Source organism: Larus michahellis, chromosome 5 (assembly GCF_964199755.1).
Source record: "Larus michahellis chromosome 5, bLarMic1.1, whole genome shotgun sequence".
Taxonomy (NCBI): Eukaryota; Metazoa; Chordata; class Aves; order Charadriiformes; family Laridae; genus Larus; species Larus michahellis.
In genome coordinates this window covers 81,852,437-81,872,429 of record NC_133900.1, presented here as the reverse complement: position 1 = coordinate 81,872,429, position 19,993 = coordinate 81,852,437, and the positions used below count along the sequence as shown (strand labels likewise).

The 19,993-nt window shown below is 41.3% G+C and overlaps 1 protein-coding gene across 1 annotated transcript in view; it reads left to right on the top strand.

Annotated features, from left to right (window-relative positions):
- Window positions 1-1,269: 1,269 nt before the first annotated feature.
- WWC2 (WW and C2 domain containing 2) overlaps window positions 1,270-19,993 on the top strand; it is a 107,309-nt gene continuing 88,585 nt past the window's right edge. Inside the window, exon 1 of the mRNA XM_074588360.1 lies at window positions 1,270-1,686. Within this exon, the coding sequence (XP_074444461.1) occupies window positions 1,556-1,686 (131 nt within the window). The 5' untranslated portion in view covers window positions 1,270-1,555. The remainder of the gene's footprint in view (window positions 1,687-19,993) is intronic.

Genomic DNA, 19,993 nt, shown 5'->3' with positions numbered 1-19,993 from the left:
GTTACTTTAAACTAGTAACTTTAAGTGAAAAGTAAAACACTCTAGGAAACAGGGACTAAAACTTGAGTTACCTAGGAGTCCTAGCCACTAAACTAGAGAGTCATATTCCCCCACAGGTGCTCCACTTCTGGTGCTAGATCTTGGCAATCAGATACACTTGCAAATTAATAGAGCTCATTAAGTTACCTTCTATCAGCTGAACCATGGTAACCAGCCTGGACTACTCTTCTACTGTGGCAAATGTGAGATAAACGCACAGTAATTCACACCTGGTTTCTATACTTAATGCACCTTAGCTGCTTGCTTCTTAGGCCAGAACAGTTCAGGGCACACATATTCTCTACTGGTGCTTCTGTTAAAAAGAAAAAAAGTAAGTTTAGGTATTTCTAGGGTTAAAGAAGGGTTCCCTTTTTTATTTAAATTTTGAACTTGGGTATTTTAAACGTCAAGGTCCATTTTAGGAACCCTTGAGCCTTACTGGAAATGAGTGGGCATTCACCAGGATATGAAGCAAGGTTAGTGGGACCTGGGTGGAAGGGAACGGGAACTCCACACGGCCACAATCTGGGGTGCAAAGGCAGTGCCAAAACCCGCCCATTTTCCTGGCGCAGGTTCCCCTTTGCCCTCCCCAGGGCCAGGATACCCCCTCGGGCCACAGTTGCCTGGGCCACCCGAGGTGGAGCTGGTAGCCAGCCTGCAGACAAAGGGCCGGTGGGCCGTCTGGCCGTCAGACCTCACGCTGGGGTGCTGCTTCCCTTGCTTCAGCCCCTCACCAGAGCCCCTTCGTGCCCCTTCCCTTGCCTCAGCCCCTCACCTCGCCTCAGCCCTTCCCTTCCCGTGCCATGCCATGCCTTGCCCTCGCCTCGCCTCAGCCCCTTCGCGCCTTCTCCGTCGCCTCAGCCTCTTCGCGCCCCTTCTTCCCTCGTCTCGCCGCGCCTCAGCCCCTTCACGCCGCTGTCCTCCCTCGTTGGGCTAGCGACGGTAGCTGCGGAGGGACTCCCTCGCCCCCCCACCTGCCCAAAAAGGCGGCGTGGAAGTGGCCGCAGCGCTTCAATGCTTTTTCCCCCTTAGATGATTGCCTCTGAGGGGGCACAGCTCGCTCGGAGGCAGGCGGGCCCCCTCCATCCCCTCCGCGCTCCCCCGGCGGGCGTTTGCTGTCCCGGGGCCTGCCCAGCCCGGCCCGGCGGGCAGCGCCGGCAGGGTTAACCCTGAGGAATGCGGCGGGAGGAATGTGCATGCAGATGAGATGGATGCTAATCTCATGCTAATGAGCGGCGGCCGCGGCCGCCTGGGGCTCAGCCGGGCTCCCCGCGCCCAGACGGCAGCTGGCCTCCGCCGGCAACCCTGACCCGGGCTGCCGCGGCGCGGGCGAGGCGGCAGCCCCGGCATGGTGGACTGAGCCCCGGACGTGGAGGAGGGCTTCCCCAAGCGGCCCGCTGCCTGCCTTCCCCCCCGCTGTCGGCCCCTTCCCCGTCCGCCCGGCTCGGGTGTGGGCTTTTCCCGCTTCCCGGCTTTCTTTCTGTCCCTATGGAGCAGCTACTCCCGCCGACCGACCATGCCTAGGAAAGCGGGGAATGGGCAGCTCCCTTTACCCGACGGCTGGGAGGAGGCGAGGGATTACGACGGGAAAATCTTTTACATCGACCACAACACCAAGCAGACCAGCTGGATCGACCCCCGGGACAGGTGGGTGCGCGGGCAGGGGGTCGGCACGGTTTCATTTAAGAGTTGATGTTGGGGCTGGAGTTGGGGGGAAGCCTGTGGAGCCCTTCCTGGAAAAAGGCGGGGGCGGCGGGGAGGAATTGCTGGCGTTTGGGGAGTTCCCGACAGGTACTGAAGTTTGCGAGTCCCTCCCAAACCGGAGGCGCCATCGAGCGGGGCCGCCTCCCTCCCTCTCTCCTTCCCTCCCTCCCGGCTGGCGGAGCCTCCGGGACGCCTGTCCCTCCCGTGGGCCTCCCCCGTGGACCGCCTGCCCCCCCGGGGACCGCCTGCCCCCGCGGCCCGGCCCGGCGAGCTCCGGCGGGGCAGCGGGAGGCCTGGTGTGCTCCGCTAGGCCTCGGCGAGCCCCGGTCCTCTCAGCACCGCCGCCCTCCCCCCGCCCCGCCATCCCGGGGTTGTTTTGCTGCCCTTTCCAGGTTTTCAGCGCTGTAAAAATCGGCAAAAACCTCCTCGGAAAGCGCTTGGGCGAGCGAGGTGACCCGCCCGCGCAAAGGCTTCTCGCCGAGTCGTCCAGTCTTCCACCTGGGGAGGGATTCTGTCTCTTCTGGGGGGGGGCTTCAATGGTTGTTTTTAATAGCTGGGTGAGAGACGCCCAAGATGCCGATTGTAAAACGTGTATTTTGTCTAAAGCGGTCCTGAAAAGTAATTAAAACCCCCAAACTTTGTGCGTATTATGAAATGCAGCGTTGCTGTTGAAAACAGTGCCGTCTAATTATCAAAAACTTTTAAAAGGCATTATAAATTTATGGAACAAGCTGCACTGAATTATAAATGAAGGCCTGGTTTCTGTTTCCCTGATGAAATTGGAAAAGGTAGCTGTGGCGAAGCTTGCTGGCTGTAAGTTGCGTAGGGAAAGTTTTGACAAGCATCATATGCTGTGTTAGGCCTACTTCTCTGTCCTGCTTGCTGTAACAGCAAATTCCGATAGTGACAAACTTAATACTTAAATTCCTTTGTACTTCAAAACAAGTACCTTGTAAATATTAGTGAGGTGAGAAGGTATACAGGACAGTGTTATTTATTACAGCTGGCCTTCTCAGGCGATTGAGTTTTGGGGGTTTTTTTACCTCAGACAATAAAAACTGGTTTTACTACCTCTGAAAATTTAAAGTTCCGTTTAGTTTGTTTAGTTTTAGACTTTTGTGTTTGCAAAGCAGAATATAAGATGGCATGATGGAGGTAAAGCAGAATGTGACATTGGAGTGTACTTGTTACAATACCGCCTCATGAGTATACAAATTTAAAATTGTTTTTACACATTCTGTAGTATTCATACTTGGTGGTAAAATTCGACTCTTCCCTCATTAACAGTGGACAGCTAAATGAGTAGCATTTCTGTGTTTGCTATCTTATAGGAATAGGATAAATATTGTTTCATTAATATCTTGATTACAGGTGAAAGAGAAATCCAGCCCTGAGACATGATAATCTGTAATGAGAACTAAGGAAGTAAAGACCTTTTTCAGAAAGAGTGATGTTTGAAATAATTGTTAATCTATGTCAGTCATGCAAAACAGAGAGAAGGATTTTGCCCTAGGTGCTTGAGGAGAATCCGTGCTTTAGTGCACGTGGCTCAACTGCGAAGCTGAACTGCCTGCACAGAAAAGAGACTGACAAGCCCATTTAATGTGCAGCTTACAGTATTTGTATTTACAATATCCGTATTTACAATCTGTATTTATTTTGGTGACCTGGTTTGGGAAAGTGAATAAGAAATGCATGAAAGTCCTGTGATGACTTTGCTCTAGATTCCATTGTATCCTCCACGTATTTAGAGAATTTATGTTCCGAAACCATACAGGACATAATTAGGGTTTGCTGTCAGAAAAACTGAAAAGTGATCTTCCAAGTTTGTCAATACAATACAATTTCTATTCGTGCTGTTTCTAAAACTTATCTTAATTTGTCAAAATGAAGATAATGCATTCTACAGAAAGGCTGAGAACATGTTCCCTTGTTGGATGATACTTTAGGACTTCCCCCCCACCCCCCAACTATTTTCTCTGATGGATGTCATAAAGTTTTCATAATGTACTTGTGGATTATTACAGTTCCTGGGCTCCTAAAATCTTTCATTGGTAAAGCAAGTGTAGAATAGATAAGTTTTTATGGACAGTATTCCTTCTGCTGTTGTTACACTGTATTCCCTGGATGATTACATAGAAAAGTCATGCTTGATGTTTTAAAATAATTTTTATCCTCTTTGATTTAGACAATACAAATACTGAAGACTAGTGCTGTGAGACATCAGCCGTGTGTCTGGGGGTTGCCAGGTGTATTTGAGCACTATTAGGAACCTCTTTGTTACTGGTTTAAAATAGTCATGTCTAGAAATAAGCTGTTGAAAATACCATATCTCAAAGATTCTTGGAAAACATGGTGTGCGGTGATTTTTTTTAAATACAGTGATGCTTTTTCTCATGTGCTTTTCTAGACTGTTCTGACAATAGATGTATTTGTTACTGCTTATATGGTGCCGGTCTCTTAATATAATGATGGCCTTGTGTACAGCTGTGAAGAAAAACTCGCTTCAGCTTCAAGCTTGGAGCTCAGTTTTCAGTTTTGCCCACTTCATTTATCTGAGTAATCCCATTGACATTAGAGAATCTCACACTTGTAAGGGCAAGAGAGACTTGGGTGCTTGTGTTTTAGGAGTGTTGCAGGAGCTATTTGAATCGCTCTGTTCTTCAGGGGTTTTTAATGTTTTGCACTATTCAACAGTGGTTTATCTCTCCAAATATTTAGGGTACTGTGTTGGTTTGTTTTGAAAACTGATGGCCTGAAAGAGAGGGCACTTTAGGACACGAAGTGTGAGAAAGAGAAATATAAAGTCAAGAATATGGGAGTTGTAGTGACTTTTTCACTCACTAAATATATGGATGTTATTTGTTTATGACTCCTCCAAGCTACAGCAAACTGAGAACTCACTGGTCGTGACAGTTCTTCTGAAACTGGTTTATTGTAAGAACAGAAATAGCCTAAAATATTGTATCCTGCTACTTTTTAACTTTACAAGGTTATAAAAAGACAACTACGGACTGAAGAGGATGAGCCAGATGAAAAAGTGAGAAAGGGTTAGAGGAATTCATACTTTTCTTTGAAGTTCCCTTGAAAGTCTTTCAAGTTCCTGGGTTTACTGAGTTACGGTAAGGTGTTTGTGTGGGTTTTTCTTCTGATAAACAATAAGAGGGACTTGGAGTGGAGACATAAATTTGAGAAGGAGAATTTTTCCTTTTTTCCATTGTTCAGCTTATTTTAAGTAGACCTTATATTTGTCGTGTTCCTTGGTGGAACCAGTAGAGAAGAGCACCAAGGAGGAGTGGAATAGGCGATAGGAATCTTGCTACCCTCAAATCTTCATCAGTTGGATGATGTTTGGTTTTCTTACCAGGAATGCAGGGCTTCTCGTGTCTTGGTTTCTATACAGTAAATTGTCCATGCTCCACTGCTGATCACTACTGACTCAAAACAGATATATTTATTTATTTATTTAATACTTTGCCTAAAATGAGCCCCGCATTACAAATTCTGAAGCTATAAGTGATCTTTATTTAAATGTTTATCTGCACTCCTGTCAGAGTGGTAAGGAGTGAGCTGCTATGAAAACAAAATTATCCTTTCTTTCTGCCCCCTTTTCAATTCTCTTTCCACTGTGGAGAAAAATTTGTTTAAAATATATGGATACTTTTGAAATGGTTTGTAGTATACTTCTGCTAGAGTGTTTCTAGAGTACTTGCTAACTATACAACCAAGAAAGTGCTTGAGAAACATTGGATGTGCAGAAACCAGAGAACTTTTCGAGTTAAGAGACTGTGAAAGGGTTTTCTTTATGGTGATCTGGGGAAGAAATGCAGTTTCCATTGCAGCTTTCACCTTTTGTAGTGAAAACACTACAATTTTTATCATGGAATTCTGTAACTTGTGCAAGATTTGTCTGAAATTAGAACACTTCTTAGGTTCAAGCAATTAACTGTTGTGTACCCTTTTCCCTTAGAAAAGAAGGGCGCTTTGTTCCTTCCTTTTTCCCTGGAACTTGCTTTTTCTTCTCCTGTGAACAGCAGAGGCTGTGAGGAGGGAAGATACTGAGGTTGAAGTTACTTGAGCAGCAGGACTTTCATCCTCTTTCCTGGGCGCTACTGTAACTCGGGTGCATAGTAGAAGGCTTCCAGTCGCAGTGGAAACTTGGAGAAATAGGAGGCATATAAGATACTGTGCGGGTAAAAGTAGCAAATAAGAGGCAAGCAGAAAAGGGAACAGCATGATGGGAGACATCATCAGAGATTGGAAAATACATTTGAATCGATTCTTTTTTTTTCATGGAAGTAAGTTGTGTTGTGACAGGTGAGTAGAATAACTTTTACTATCTGAAGTGTCTGAGGCAAGTACAGTTCTATGTGAAATTGGTGATTGCAGGACTTCAGCTAAAATAGGAGAAAATTCTGAAATGTTAAAATTCTGGGTGGGTAGGAGGGAACAAAATTTAAGCAAGAGGTAGCAGTATGATTCATCTGTCCTTTGAAAAATAATGATGTTAAGTTGAAGTGTTAGTCATTATATTCTGAAAGGGATAGATCTTAATTCTGTTCTAAGTGCAAATCTCAACATTGCTGATTTAAGGTACAACTAGAGCAACTACCCGATAAATCCTTCCTTTTGGCTGCTGCTTGCTAAGAATGAATTTAATGGCAAACCATCACTGAAAGGCTTCCTTTCTCATTCCCTTTCTATTTTTGCTTGTATCTCCCTTGTTTGCTAGGAGCTGAGGAGGAAGCGGGACTTTTACATTTTCAGTGGCTTGGAGCTGTTAAATGATTACCTTAACATACCATATGAAATTCTAACCTTAATAAGAAATAGTCACCTGCCTGTTTTGGAAAATCAGTAGAGGATCATTTGATGTACAGCTGTACATTTGATGTACAACTCCAAGCTGTACAACTTGCGATAATCCTGTAGTGAGATATGACAATGATATTCCCCCCCCCCCCAAATATCTTGTTTCTGCCTTGTTTCATCCTGTAGTATCATTTGCGGGTTTTTATCCTAATTCTACATAATTTGTTCTGTCTCCTTGTCTGCTCAGGAATGTGCATATTCCCTCTGAAACTGTCTGGTGTCTCGTTCTGGTTTCAGTGACAGGTTGGGAACTGCTTTAACTTAATTGATGTATATTTATTCAAAATAAAACCCGTGATGCAAGTACTGAACTCGCAATGAGAGACTAGCTGTGCCTGAACTTCTGACACCTTCATTTGTTTATCCAGTGTAAAGCAGAATTCTAATATTACAGTGCTAATATAGCTGTGATAGCATCAGACAGTGTTAAAATACATAGTGATTGTGTATGTGGGTTTTTTAACCAGTCTGTCATTTGCTTGGGGCTATGTGTTGTTGATTTTAGCATTAGTGAAAATGGCTACAGTAACTCTGAGATAACGCTTTTCTTCTTTATTTCTCTGGGAGTGATAGGGCTGCACTATATCTTTCATCTCGGAGCATGTGAAGTTAACAAGTCAGGAAATGCTACAGAGTATTTGCTTATGTGAGCAAAGTACGTACTACTTGTTAAAGCCAAGAACTGTGACCTGGTCTGTAAAGAGGGGCAAGTGGTCTAGACTGTGGTTTATCCAGACCTATGTCTGTAGTACTTACTTGCTGGAGCTATTTCGATTAAAACTGATCTTGACTTAGAAGATAGTATTACCGTAGTTGTCATGCACAGTGTAAGCCTTAATGAGAAGTTGTACACATCAAGGAAAATAGACCTTTTCTCAAATGAGTGGAGTTGATCTGTTTACTAGAGATGTCCTACTACAATATGGCTAAATGAAGGAATACTTCAGAACTATCTTATATTTTCAGAGAAGGGGAACTGGCTTTACTTTAAAAGTGTGTAGCTGTGAAAGAAGTTCTAATTTTTACAGGTAAGGGTCAATATATGGATCAAATAGGACAAATTATTTACAGCTTTGGAGATCTGTACAAATTACATTAGGAGTTCTTGTTTTTCCCCAGTTAAATAAATTGTATTCAACCCTTTGGTTAAAATTCTATGCTTTGAAGATGTTACTAAGGTTATTAGAATAAGATAAGAGGATTTCTCTATTTCCACTTAGTGACGTTTGTAACATCTAGAGACAAGTTGAATTTTGTGAAATGGGTTTTGCTTTGGTTTTCTTGCTACTTTTTTCTTTTTAGCCTAAAAAAATGTTATAGATATTTTGAGATGTCACAATTTTTATATCACAGAGATGACTAGAAACTAGAAGAATACTCATGGAAGCAATAGAAAAGATTGAAAATGGATGAACGTACAATAATATTTCCATGGTGACACACTTTCAGAAAGGCACGAATAGAAACAACGCTAAGATTCCACACCTGTTAGGCTGGGATGTGTAAATCCTTATTACAGCAACCTGCAAGGGAAGTGGAAAAGGGTTGCAGGTGGGTAATGCAGCCCACTGGGTCTGGATTGTCATGGTTCCATTTACCTGTCCCTCTCCTGCCACCAAGTAATAAACTGACTCCAGAAGATGATTTGGCTAAAACGAAACCATTTGTTTTTAGGGTTGTCTTCCAGCAGAATCAGCTCATTGTATCCCTGAGTGAGTACTAGTGCTGGTGTGAGGCAGGAGGTAAGTCCAGAGCAGGGAGCAAAAGGGGAGAGTGATGCTATAGAAACCAAGGTGCAGATCAATCCTAGTTGCTGTGGAACTGTTGTCTTAGGTGTCCTTTCTTTTTGTTGGGTTTCGCCATTGTTTTCTTGTGTTTGTCTTTGTGTTCACCTTTGCTTTGCTGTGAACCAGCAGTACAACTGTCACAGACATTTTGATCCTAAACATGTTTTGTCACTAAGAAACCTTTATGATGTTACTGCCTTTTTAGTTGTTTGTTACTGTGAAGCTCTCGTTGAAGACAAATGTGGTTGCAGAATTAGATCCCGTTTTCTGTGAATGTGCTGCTGTTGGCAATATCATAGAATGTCATAGAACGTGTTGGGTTGGAAGGGACCTTTAAAGGTCACCTAGTCCAACCCCCCTGCATTAAGCAGGGACATCTTTAACTAGATCAGGTTGCTCAGAGCCTCATTAAGCCTGGCCTTCAATGTCTCCAGGGATGGGGCCTCCACCACCTCTCCGGGCAACCTGTGCCAGTGTCTCACCACCCTCAGCGTAAAGAACTTCTTCCTAATGTCTAATCTAAACCTGCCCTGCTCTAGTTTAAAGCCATTGCCCTTCGTCCTATTGCTACATGCCCTTGCAAACAGCCCCTCCGCGGCTTTCTTATAGGCCCCCTTTAGGTACTGGAAGGCTGCTATAAGGTCTCCCTGGAGCCTTCTCTTCTCCAGGCTGAACAACTCCAACTCTCTCAGCCTGTGTTCATAGGAGAGGTGGTCCAGCCCTCTGGTCATCTTCATGGCCCTCCTCTGGACCCACTCCAACAGGTCCCTGTCCTTCTTGTGCTGAGGGCTCCAAAGCTGGACACAGCACTCCAGGTAGGGTCTCAGGAGAGCAGAGTAGAGGGGGAGAATCACCTCTCTGGATCTGCTGGCCACGGTTCTTTTGATGCAGCCTAGGATGCAACTGGCCTTCTGGGCTGCAAATGCACACTGTTGGCTCATGTCCAGATTTTCATCTACCAGTACCCCCAAGTCCTTTTCTGCAATTAGGTATGAATAGGTAATTTCTACTGTGTATGAAAGTACATCAGAAATTCTTTGACTTTGGTGCATTTTTTTTCCCCTGATTTTTCATAAGGTGTGTTTTAGACTCTGCTGCAAAGTATCTCACCAGAATGACAGTGTAATTGAAGACTTTGAATGTTTTATTGTGTCAAGCAAACTGGAGCCTGTTGTCTTCATGTATTTGAGGGAGTCATCTGTATGGACAAACTGATTTGTCCTTCATTTGCAAGGACCAGCTAGTGGCTGAAAAGGGGAGTGACACAGTAGTTATCGTTTTCCTTTTGTGTTGCTCTGAGTATTTTGTAGGGCTTTGCTTTGTGGATGTAGGTTTTGGGTGTTTTTAAATAGCACATTTTGAGTGTTCCTGAATACTATTGCTCTTTCCAGTGACTTTTTCTGTGCAAAACCATTAGTGATGGTGAAGTTCCTACCTGATGAAGTCAATTGCTGGCTCCTGTTTTTCAAAAGGTAATGAAAGGGCTTACTGGGGGAGGGATTGCTCCCCCCACCCCCCCTTCTTTAAGTGTACTTTTTTAAGGCTAATTTGCTCTTGGCATTTTTTTGTTGGTTAGGAATTCTGGGCTAGAGGCAGTCTGTCAGTGGTATGAATGTATTCTGTCAACTGAAACAATCATTTGCATCTCATAGAACAAGATCAGATGCTATCCTTTGAACTTGGATACTGTTTGTACTTGAAGAAAGGCAACTTTATCTCATCAACTCTGAATGCATATTGTATTCAAAGTAATTGTTTGGGTATGTAAAGACGTATTGTCTTGGGATAGCAAACTCGAATTTCTGCATACTCTTGCTGCGTGCTATACAATACTGTATGTTGGGCCTGCTTTTGTATGTCTGTGCTATTTTTCTCAATTCATTAAATCAAACTTCAATCTTTATTTGAAAAATAAAAAGAAACAACCATACTGGGATGCTTTCCATAATATGCTGTTTGTTCTGATAATCAGGCTTTCAGTGTCTAGAAGTACTTTTTTTTTTTTTTTCTAACTTTTGGTATAGAGGAAAAGATCTAGAAGAATCTGTATTTTTAACGAAATCCTGTTAGGTCACTCTCTTTGTATTAGCAACTTTCTGGTCTTGTTAGTGAAGGAACAATACTTTACGCATCTATTGTTTCTTTTTAAAGTACTTTTGAGTCCTAAACTGTAGTGTTGTCCAGGTAAGCGTATTTTACAGCTATATGGGACTTAATTATGCTTTTTGTTTACTCTTGGGGATGTATTCCCAGGTGTACCTAAGCCCACTGTCCATCCAAATCTGACCCCATGTTCCCAAGACCCATACAATGTGTACTTGGTGTATTCACGTAGTACCAAAAAGAAAATTCATGTCCTTTTCAGCTCGTTCTATCAGTGTTCTCTTAACACATTATGCCGTCTTGTACAGCAATTTGTGATAAATTTTCAAGTATGACCTTGCAAATATTAGGTATGATTGTATTTTTTTCTGAGGCATTGCACTGATTTTAATCACATTACCAGTAATGGACAGTTTTATTGTCTAAGGATCTGACCTAAATGGTATTTTGTTTTTTTGTTGCTTGGGACTTTTAGTGTGAAGACTTTCACTTACCCCCTGCTTTTTAGTTTGGACGGAGTTGTACAGTGGTGAACGATTCTAGTTTGGAGTGCTGTGGGCTTCTCTGAGAGATTTGCAAAAGAAGCTATGATACGAGTTTAAGGCCCAAAACTATTCAGTACTAAATTCCAGAGTGAACAGTGACAAACTGCCAAAACTGGAATTGGAATGTCCATAGAGTTGGAGTGAAACAGAGAAAACGGGATACTGCTCAGATGATGTGATCTCTGAGGGTCTGACTTGAATGTCACCCTTCTGAAGTAAATAATCATTTACTTTATCCTTTAATTTACTGGATTGGAATGTAGACCTGTACAGAAGTCCCACAAATCGAGGTCTCTTCTTCTGTGTTTCCACATCTTAATGTTCCTGGACAGTGTGAGTTTTGCCAAAGTTTTTCATATTTCCCACATTCTTTTGCAGTTGCCAGCTTTGTTTTGCACACAAGTGGCAGACTGAGGTAGTGCTTTAGTGGGTTACAGCATGAAGAAGGATCATTTGGAATGCAAGTATTAAATATTTAAAATATATTTTGCTGAAGCATTGGGTAGTAAATGACTGTACATAAGAGGATGCAATTCAAGACAGCGATCTGACAAGGAGGAAAGCCCTCTTTCTGTCATTGTGTGAGTATTGCAATGTTTGAAATGAACTGTTAACACATTTACAATCATTCTGGTGAACAGGACAATGCTATGGATGTGAATAATCATCTGAGACCTCTACAGGACATTCCTGAAATAGTGTTCAAATGACTAGAGAAATTATGGGATGCAGCAAAGCACACAAACACTGAAAGCCTTTTAGTCAGGCCAGCGTGGCCAGTGGTTTACTACTGCAGTAAGGCAGGCTTAATACATAGGAAATTAATCAGTAATCAGATGATTTGTTCAAGCTTCTGACTTTTGTGTGTTCTTTTCTGGTTTTTCTTTTGTTGTTTATAATCCCTAGGCTGTCTTTTTAAATATCTACTCTTTTAGAGAAAGACTTTAGTGAACTAAAGTTTGAGGTTTGCTAAGGAGTTGTTAATCGGTTACACTGCTGTGTTGGCTAAATTAATGATACTGTGGTCTAAAAGGTGAATTGCTTATATGAAAACAAATTATTATGGTGATATGGATTAGGCTTTTTGGTTCTTGCTTAAGTTCTTGTTTGTTTGTCTGGTGGTTGTTCTGCCTCACTTGCTAGCGTGGCTCACAGTGATCTAAAATGAGCCATGGACTTCAGTGCTGTGGCACGTTGCTGATTTGCATTCAGAACCTGTCTGACCCATTTGCTCAGAATACATGAAAGCCATCAAAACTTTATTTTTCCACGCAAGATTTTGGCAAGAAAATAAGCTTTGAGGACAAATGTAGAATAGTTAAAGGGTTTGTCTTAAAAATCTTTAGAACTTCCTATACTTGATATTCCATGTCCTTTTTTTGCCAGTCAGGTTTTTTGAAAAGTTGTAAGATATCTTCTTTCTGGTCATAGTTGTCATGCCTAATGACATGTCATGCCTAGTGTTCCCATAATCAACACTTCATTTTAAATTTTATTCTTGACTTGGCAGGTGTACAAGACAGTTAAGCAGCTTCAGCCAGCTGCCTGAAGTTCTTGTGAAAGACCTTCACTGCAAGTGTCTGATGTTCAGGGGTGACAGTACTTATCAGAGAACCCTCCTTGTGGCAGGACTGTCATTGCTTATTGAGGTAGTAGGTTTCTAATAGATGTTTTGGGAATAAGCTCTCATTTAATAGCTATTTTGTAATACTTCATTTGAAAAGATTTTTAAAATGGCCAGTATTAAAACTTTATCTGAATGCTCTTTTTCTTTAGGTGTGAATAGTACCCGTCCGTTTAAGACATGCAGTGATACTTAAAGCTGATGTTGTGTTGATGAACACAGTAAATATCATGAAAGGTTTCATGTAGCCTTGTTGATGGTGATGTCCTGATGGGGCTATTTTTATTACATGAAAAACTATACAAGGACTTAGTGCTTAACTTTAAACATAAGATAATTGGATACTTGCAAAAAATTGGAAGGACAGTAAGCTTAAAGGAAGACATTACTTCTTCTCAGCCTTTTAGGCCAATACATGTAATTCATCTCTCCACAGGAAGTCTATGTAGATGCTTTATTAAAAGGAAACTATACTGTAAGCAGAGGAACTTTGTGAAACCTGATCAATTTTTTCCTGTAGATGTGTTCTTTGTGCTAGATTACAAGCTCTGATTGGAAGTGTCCCACTGCAGAATGTTTATAAACTTCTTTCTTTGGCTCTCTTCTTCCACCTTTCATGTCATGGGAATACTCTGATGTCTAGCAAAAGTTGAACTAGCTGGTTTTATACTCTTGATGAGAGAGTTAGAGGGAAAGAGAGATTTTATACTAATATTTTCTGCAGTTTCTCCTTCCTACGGTGGCCTCTAATGGCGAGATGAGGTTTGATCCTGACTTAAGATCTAAACAGAAGATCTTGATGTCTAAAGAGAAGTATGTGTTTCAGGTCATACCCTGGAAACCTACTCCCACAGCCACCTGAACTGTAGTCCTGACCAGAACAGGTTGTAGGTGTCTTTGGCCCAGCTGGTCCAGAAGCCGGCGTTGAGAGATGGGACTGGTACTTAATCAAGTTTCATTACAAAGTGTCTGGCATGTCAGGAGATCGGAAACACTCCCAAGCCCCACCTTTCCCAGTTGAGAAGTAGCCAAGAATGCTACCTTTTTCTGCTTGGGATATCTTCTTTTGCTGTCCCATCACCCTGCACTGTTTGATGCTGAAGGTAAAAAGGAATATTGGGATGGCAAATTTTTGAAACTGCCTATTCCTATACTGCGCAATCTGTTCTCTTTTCAAGATCATCTACGTTGAAGTCATAGAATTCTGAGCTAATCAAGAGAGAGAGTAAATAAACTTCCTGCTGTTGTGGACAAATTCATCAAGGCAATTTTGGGGACAGGTTTTTTATCTGTAGTGTTGAGACCTTTGGATCTACTGTAGAAATATTGTAAGAATGTACTGCGTAATGGAAATCAGATATTAAGTTGGAAGAGAGGAGAGTGTGCAGAGAATCTCTATGATACTTAACAGTCTGCTTCTTTTTAATTAATTAAACAACAAACCCAGTATTTTGCAAAATCCATGTTTACTGTTCTCTTTCAGGGGAAAAAAAATTAGTGCATTACTGTATTTCAGTTCTGCTTATCTGTTGAGATATATTTGATTTTCATGTGAAAACATCTTTAAATTTCTTTCGGAGAATAAAATGGTTCATGATATAATATGATTGGGACAGTATTCGTCTGATACTTGACAGTTTGTGTGGTCTGATGGCTCAGATGAATTAATGAAAGAGAGAAATGAGACTAGCAGACACTGAAGTTTAGATTTCATGAAGAAAATGTTGTGCTAGTAAAGGCTGAAGATATTTCCCTTTCCACCTTTTGTTTTTGTTTGACACCACTCCCTTCAGTTGTACTACACAGCTATTTGTGCAACTTTGCTGTGAACGAGAGTAGAAAGGCTTAAAAGCAGCAAGAGTAAAGATGGAAAAAACCATCCCATTAAAGGTCACATCACAACAAAAGCTTATAGTACTACTGCATCAGTGAAAAGTGAATTTACCCCCTTTTTTTTTTTTTTTTGAAAAGTTGGATCATCTTTTTTAAACTAGGTTTGGTACTGAGGACTTCCTCTTGTGAAAGCACAATCCTTGGATGGTGTGGAAACTAAGGATAAATTAGGTACAGAAAGTGAACCAAACGAATACTGACTTTCATCTTCCATACAGATGTTGAAGTATGTGAAAGTAACAACAGGCAACTGATGAAAATTAGGTTTTATTTAATAGAAACCACAGTGTTTTAACATGGAGGTAGAATTTATACTGTTCATTATGTTGAAACTGATGGGCCAATATATCATCTGTCCCAGAAGAGCTTTAAAAATATTTGCAAATGGAATTGCAGTGATTTACTGAATCATGAAAAAAATGGCAGTGTAGACTGGGATTTGTGGGCAAACACTAGAACAGGTTGTCCTGAGTGGTTGTGGGCATGACTTGGAGCAACTGGTCTGATTTCAGAGTTGCCCAGTGCAGGCAGGATGTTGAACCAGGTGACCTCCAGACATTCCTTCCCACTTACATTATTCTGTGTTTACCTTTTTTTTTTCTTTTATTTATATATATATATATATATGGGGAAAAAGTTTTCTGAGGAAGTCTGGCCTGCTGTTACTGAAAGCAAATATTTCAGGATTTTATAACTGGCATTTCCTTCATTATTTACCAGGCATATGTCGGTAAATGTGGCTTTATGAGGGTTAGGTCATCAAATTAACTAAATATCATATTTTGGAAAAAAGACTAGTTTCAGAGAAGTAACGTGTTGATGTTTAAATTCAAGGAAAGCACTTATTACTGTACTTCGGCATGAAGTCCTTAATCCAGAACACCTGTGCCTTTAATGGAAAAATTAGATAATGACCAAGTAGCTGCAGGACAAAGAGACTAAAATGTGCTATATTGGAATGGGAATTATGAGTGTAGTGGGAGGTCACTAGTGGTGTTTTGCAGTATAATGGCAGTAACTCAACCACTCTTCACTTTAGTAGTGTCTGTAAAACGACATTTTGCTCTAGCTGTCAATCCTACAAGCAAAAGTATAGAAAGTAAATTTCTTTCTCACTTTGAAGACCAGCTCTGCTCTATGGGGTATCGATATAGATCCTCAACACTCAGGAGTTAGCATGTACTTCTAACAATTTGAATTTTAGAATTTGATGGGGAAAATGTATATTACATCGAGTGATTGGTTTATTAAAGATGTGTGTGGACTACATTGTTTGCAGGGTAATATTAAAGTTACTACCACTAAATGTGCTAGAAGCATCTAGTTAAGATTTTTTTTTTCCCTATTCCTTCAAATATGACTTTGGAAGGGACAACGTTTTAAAGTTTGTTCCAGGAGGCACTTTCAGAGATGGATGATTGAAAACAACTCTCCTGAATGGCACCTTGCTGTACTTCATAGATCATAACAGCTTTTATTCACCACTGTGATTGTTTTTTAAATTACTACCTGTGGATGAATACTTGAAAGAATTGGCCTGCTGGCTGCATATTTGGTTTGATTGGGGGCTATCTTGAAGTTGCCTTTAAATTACATGGGGTTCTTGATGATCCTAGCATTTTCTAATCTTCTTTGTACTGCATGGATTGTTTTGTTTCTTAGATTCTTGCAATTTTAGGAAGAATAGTAATTTTATCTTTAATTTTTTTTCTTGTTTAAAAAAAGTGTGACATTTCAAGTGAAGATATACAGAGATACTTCTTCTAAAAATTATAAAGATGCCAGTCTTTTTTGCATTATTCTTCCACTGGAAGCTGTAGATTATGTAATGAATAATTATTGTACTAATAGTTGCTGACGGACTGGAAACTGTTTGATTTATAAGAGATGCATTTGTCACAGGGAAAACTCCCAAGTGACATCCATAACAGTGGTGTACAAAAGCAATATTGCTTTAATACTTTATTGAAAAATATCAATATGGCAGTAGTGTATTACATGTTTTTCCACAGATGGACGTTTCGTTGGACTGTCACTAACAAGACAGGCAGAAGGAAAAAAAAAAAAGAAAATGAATGTCATAAGACAAAGTCGACAGTTGAAGTTGGTTGAAACATTTTGAATAAAGAGTTTTTTCAGAAAATGCGGTGTTGATAAGTCTGTATAAAATGTTCCGTTCTTCTGTTCTGATGAAAAAATTTTGTCAGAGGCCCTTCTGGGAGTGTAAACGATTGGGAAGATTTTACTGCTTGTTAGTCAGGGTACTGGTCTGGAATGTGAAAGAATCAGATTCCAGTCCCTTTCCTGGCTCGGAATGACTTGGTGCTATTGAAAAGCCATCTTACTGGACTGAATGGGATGAAGCGGCACCTGAACATCCCAGGCCTGTTTTCCTGAACTACTGTAACCCCAGACAACAGGAAAATCTGCATTTCGGTTTTGAAAATGCAACACTTTTTGAAAATTTTCTCAGGGGGCAAAAAGCAGACAAATGAATAAAATGAAACAATGCTGTAGAATTCCTGTGAAATGTAATTGTCCTCTAGATAGCACTGAGAGGTGTGCCTATCACTAGAAATATTTAACCAATCAAAGACTATACGTAATCTCCATAAATTCCTCTCAGATTTTTATCAACAGCAGTTCCCAGATTCAGTTGCCGTGTCCTGTGTGCCCTCTGTTCCTAGTATTTGATCTTTTCCCTTTTCCTTCAGAAAATAGCTCGAGTGAATAAACAGAAGATAGGAGTGTGATGGAAAGAGCGAGTATTAGCCTGTTCCATCTGTATGAATAGTATGGAATAAATAAAAGGTAGGTAAGGGTGATGGCAGCAGGAGAAGGCAACATTTTTCAGTGCCCTGAAGTCCACAACTTGTTAACAACTTAACAACACCACCAGGATTGTTAGGGACTGGCAGGAGGAGCATGATTTGCTCTGTACAGTTTGTGTTAGTTCTGCTTATTGGGCCACAAAGACATGCTTAGCCAGGCCTTCCTTTGCAGATCCCCAAAAACTGAGTTCAGAAGGCCCAGCTGCGTTTTGGGCTACCTGTGCCTTTCAAAATTGCTTTCCCCCTTCTGCTTTCTTTTTTTCTGAGGCATATAGCGGCTGGAGGAAGGAAGACAGAAGGAAACAAACACATCGGGGTTGGAGTGCTTCAGTCCTTGTATTGTCTGTGCAGGCTGCAGACATCCCCTATACCTCAGCTGAGGGATTTCTCTGGCCTTTCTCTACCTCGTTCTGCACCTAGTGACTGCAAATCATGCTCTGCAAGCTGTACTCTGTCCCGCTTTGCTCTACCGACAGACTTATTCTAGTGCAAGTACCTCCTGGAGGTATTTGAAAGACGGTTAGACACAGTGCTCAGTGAGACGGTTTAGCGATGGTTTTTGGCAGTGTTAGGTTGATGGTTGGGCTAGATGACTGAAAGGTCCCTTCTAACCTAGGCAATTCTATGATCCTAAGTATCACAGGACCGTCACACCGCGTGGATTGTTTTGCCTGTGTCCCTACTGTCTGAAACGGTTATCCATACTGCAGCACACTCTCAGTTACAGCCCATTCACAAGTACTCGGGCCACCCATGAAGGACTTTGGTTATAGCCTAAGCATAGTGAGTGTCAGTACAGTAAAGGTCTGTTGGACATCAATTAAGCTTCCTAGTCAGGTTTGTGAAAGGAAGAGATTTTGTCTTCCCAAAGTCCAGTGAAAGGATCAAAAAATGCTCTAGCCTGCTTTTTTTCAGCTGGCACAGTGGATTGCCATGCTCCATCAACCAGACTAATTCCTTGGCTGCCAGCGAGGGTCACCAAGCACTGCTGCTTCCTTGCGTTTCTCCCAGCAGCTGGCTTTGGAGGGACAACAGGAAGAACAATCCAGGCATGGAAAAACAAGAAGGCAACACTGTTAGTTACTTTGCAAACTCTATCCGTCTCTGTTGCTCAAGGCCATGCATTTCTTCTGGAGGTTCTCGTCAAATTAGGCCAGATGTCATTATCAAAACCTAAACGTGGTGGTGTTCGGGGTTGGGGGTTTTTTTGGGATTTTTTCGGGGTTTTTTTTATGGTTATTAGGTTTCCAAATCTGAGATGTCTGCTGTTATGATTAGATTCTTGAAGGCAGAAATCACTTGTAGACAGAATATCTTGCACGTGTTGATGCAGAAATGCTAATAATGGTTGAAATACTGTAATGTTAAGAAATGAGCAAGACACTTGCTCCACTGGTACCCAGAGACTGCTCAAGTACCATTCGGTGGATCTCTCTGTTTCTTTAAGTGATACTGCTGCTTATGTAAGTTTATGTAAACCGAACCAGAGACCTTGTTACAATCTGTTTATTGTAAATACAGGCAATAGAAATACATTGACTTTAACACAGAGAAAGCAGTAAGGTGAAGGAGAGAAAATGCGATGGGCGAAATGAAATGCTTTTTGTGTCTTTGGCATGAAGCAGCAAAGTCAGCAAAAAAGACATAACTTGAACCCTTTCACCTGGAGTTCCAACAAAGAGCAGTGTTTTTCCACTACTTGTTCAGTGTAAAAAGCGATGAAACACAGGATTTGTGTTGTGAGGGGATAAAATTACCATATACTGAAAAAGTCTGCAAAGAGCAATGCAGATCACCTTTAGGAAGGAATGCAAGTTCTTTATTTTATTGCAAAACCCTACCTTTCTTACTGTCTTTGCCTATAAAAGTTCAGTTATTCATCACATGGCACAAAAAGAGATGCTTGGTATACTGACAACTGAAAGCATGAAATGAACAGCCCACAAAGTGTATTAAAAGTGTTCAGAACTAAATGTAAAAGAATGGATTTTTCATTAAGCAAGCATGCAGTGCTGATGATTCCTACTAAGTTCTACCATTTCAAAGACTTGACAGAAGATCAAATCTCTCTTTTTATGGATGATTTAAATCAATCATTGTTCTGTCCGGCAAAATTCCAAGCCCACATTTGAAAGCTCTTTTGAGAATTATCCTTCCCCCACCCTAGGTTATATCTGCCAGATCAGGAAATTCCAGCTTCTTCTCTTAAATTTACTATGGAATCCCCAGAGTCTAAAATGCAGAAAACAGATTTTTTGCTGGACTGTGAATAATCACGATCCTCTCTTTCTCCCCTAACCTTTTCACATACTTTCTAAAATAGAACTTTAGCCACGCCGAGTGCCTGCAGATAAGCTAAAAAGGAATTGCATGGACTGTCATGAGCTTGGAAATCTGTCCTCTTGTTAGGTCAAACTCTATGTTCGTACATGTTCTGACTGACTGTTCATTTTCATTTGTTTTCATTGCTTGACTTAATATATGCAGAACATTGAAATGTATGCAGGCACCTGATGGCATTTTCAACAGATTAGAAGTTTGACTCCTAGTTAATTACAGTGCACCTACTTTTAAGCTTTTCAATGCTTCAGAAAT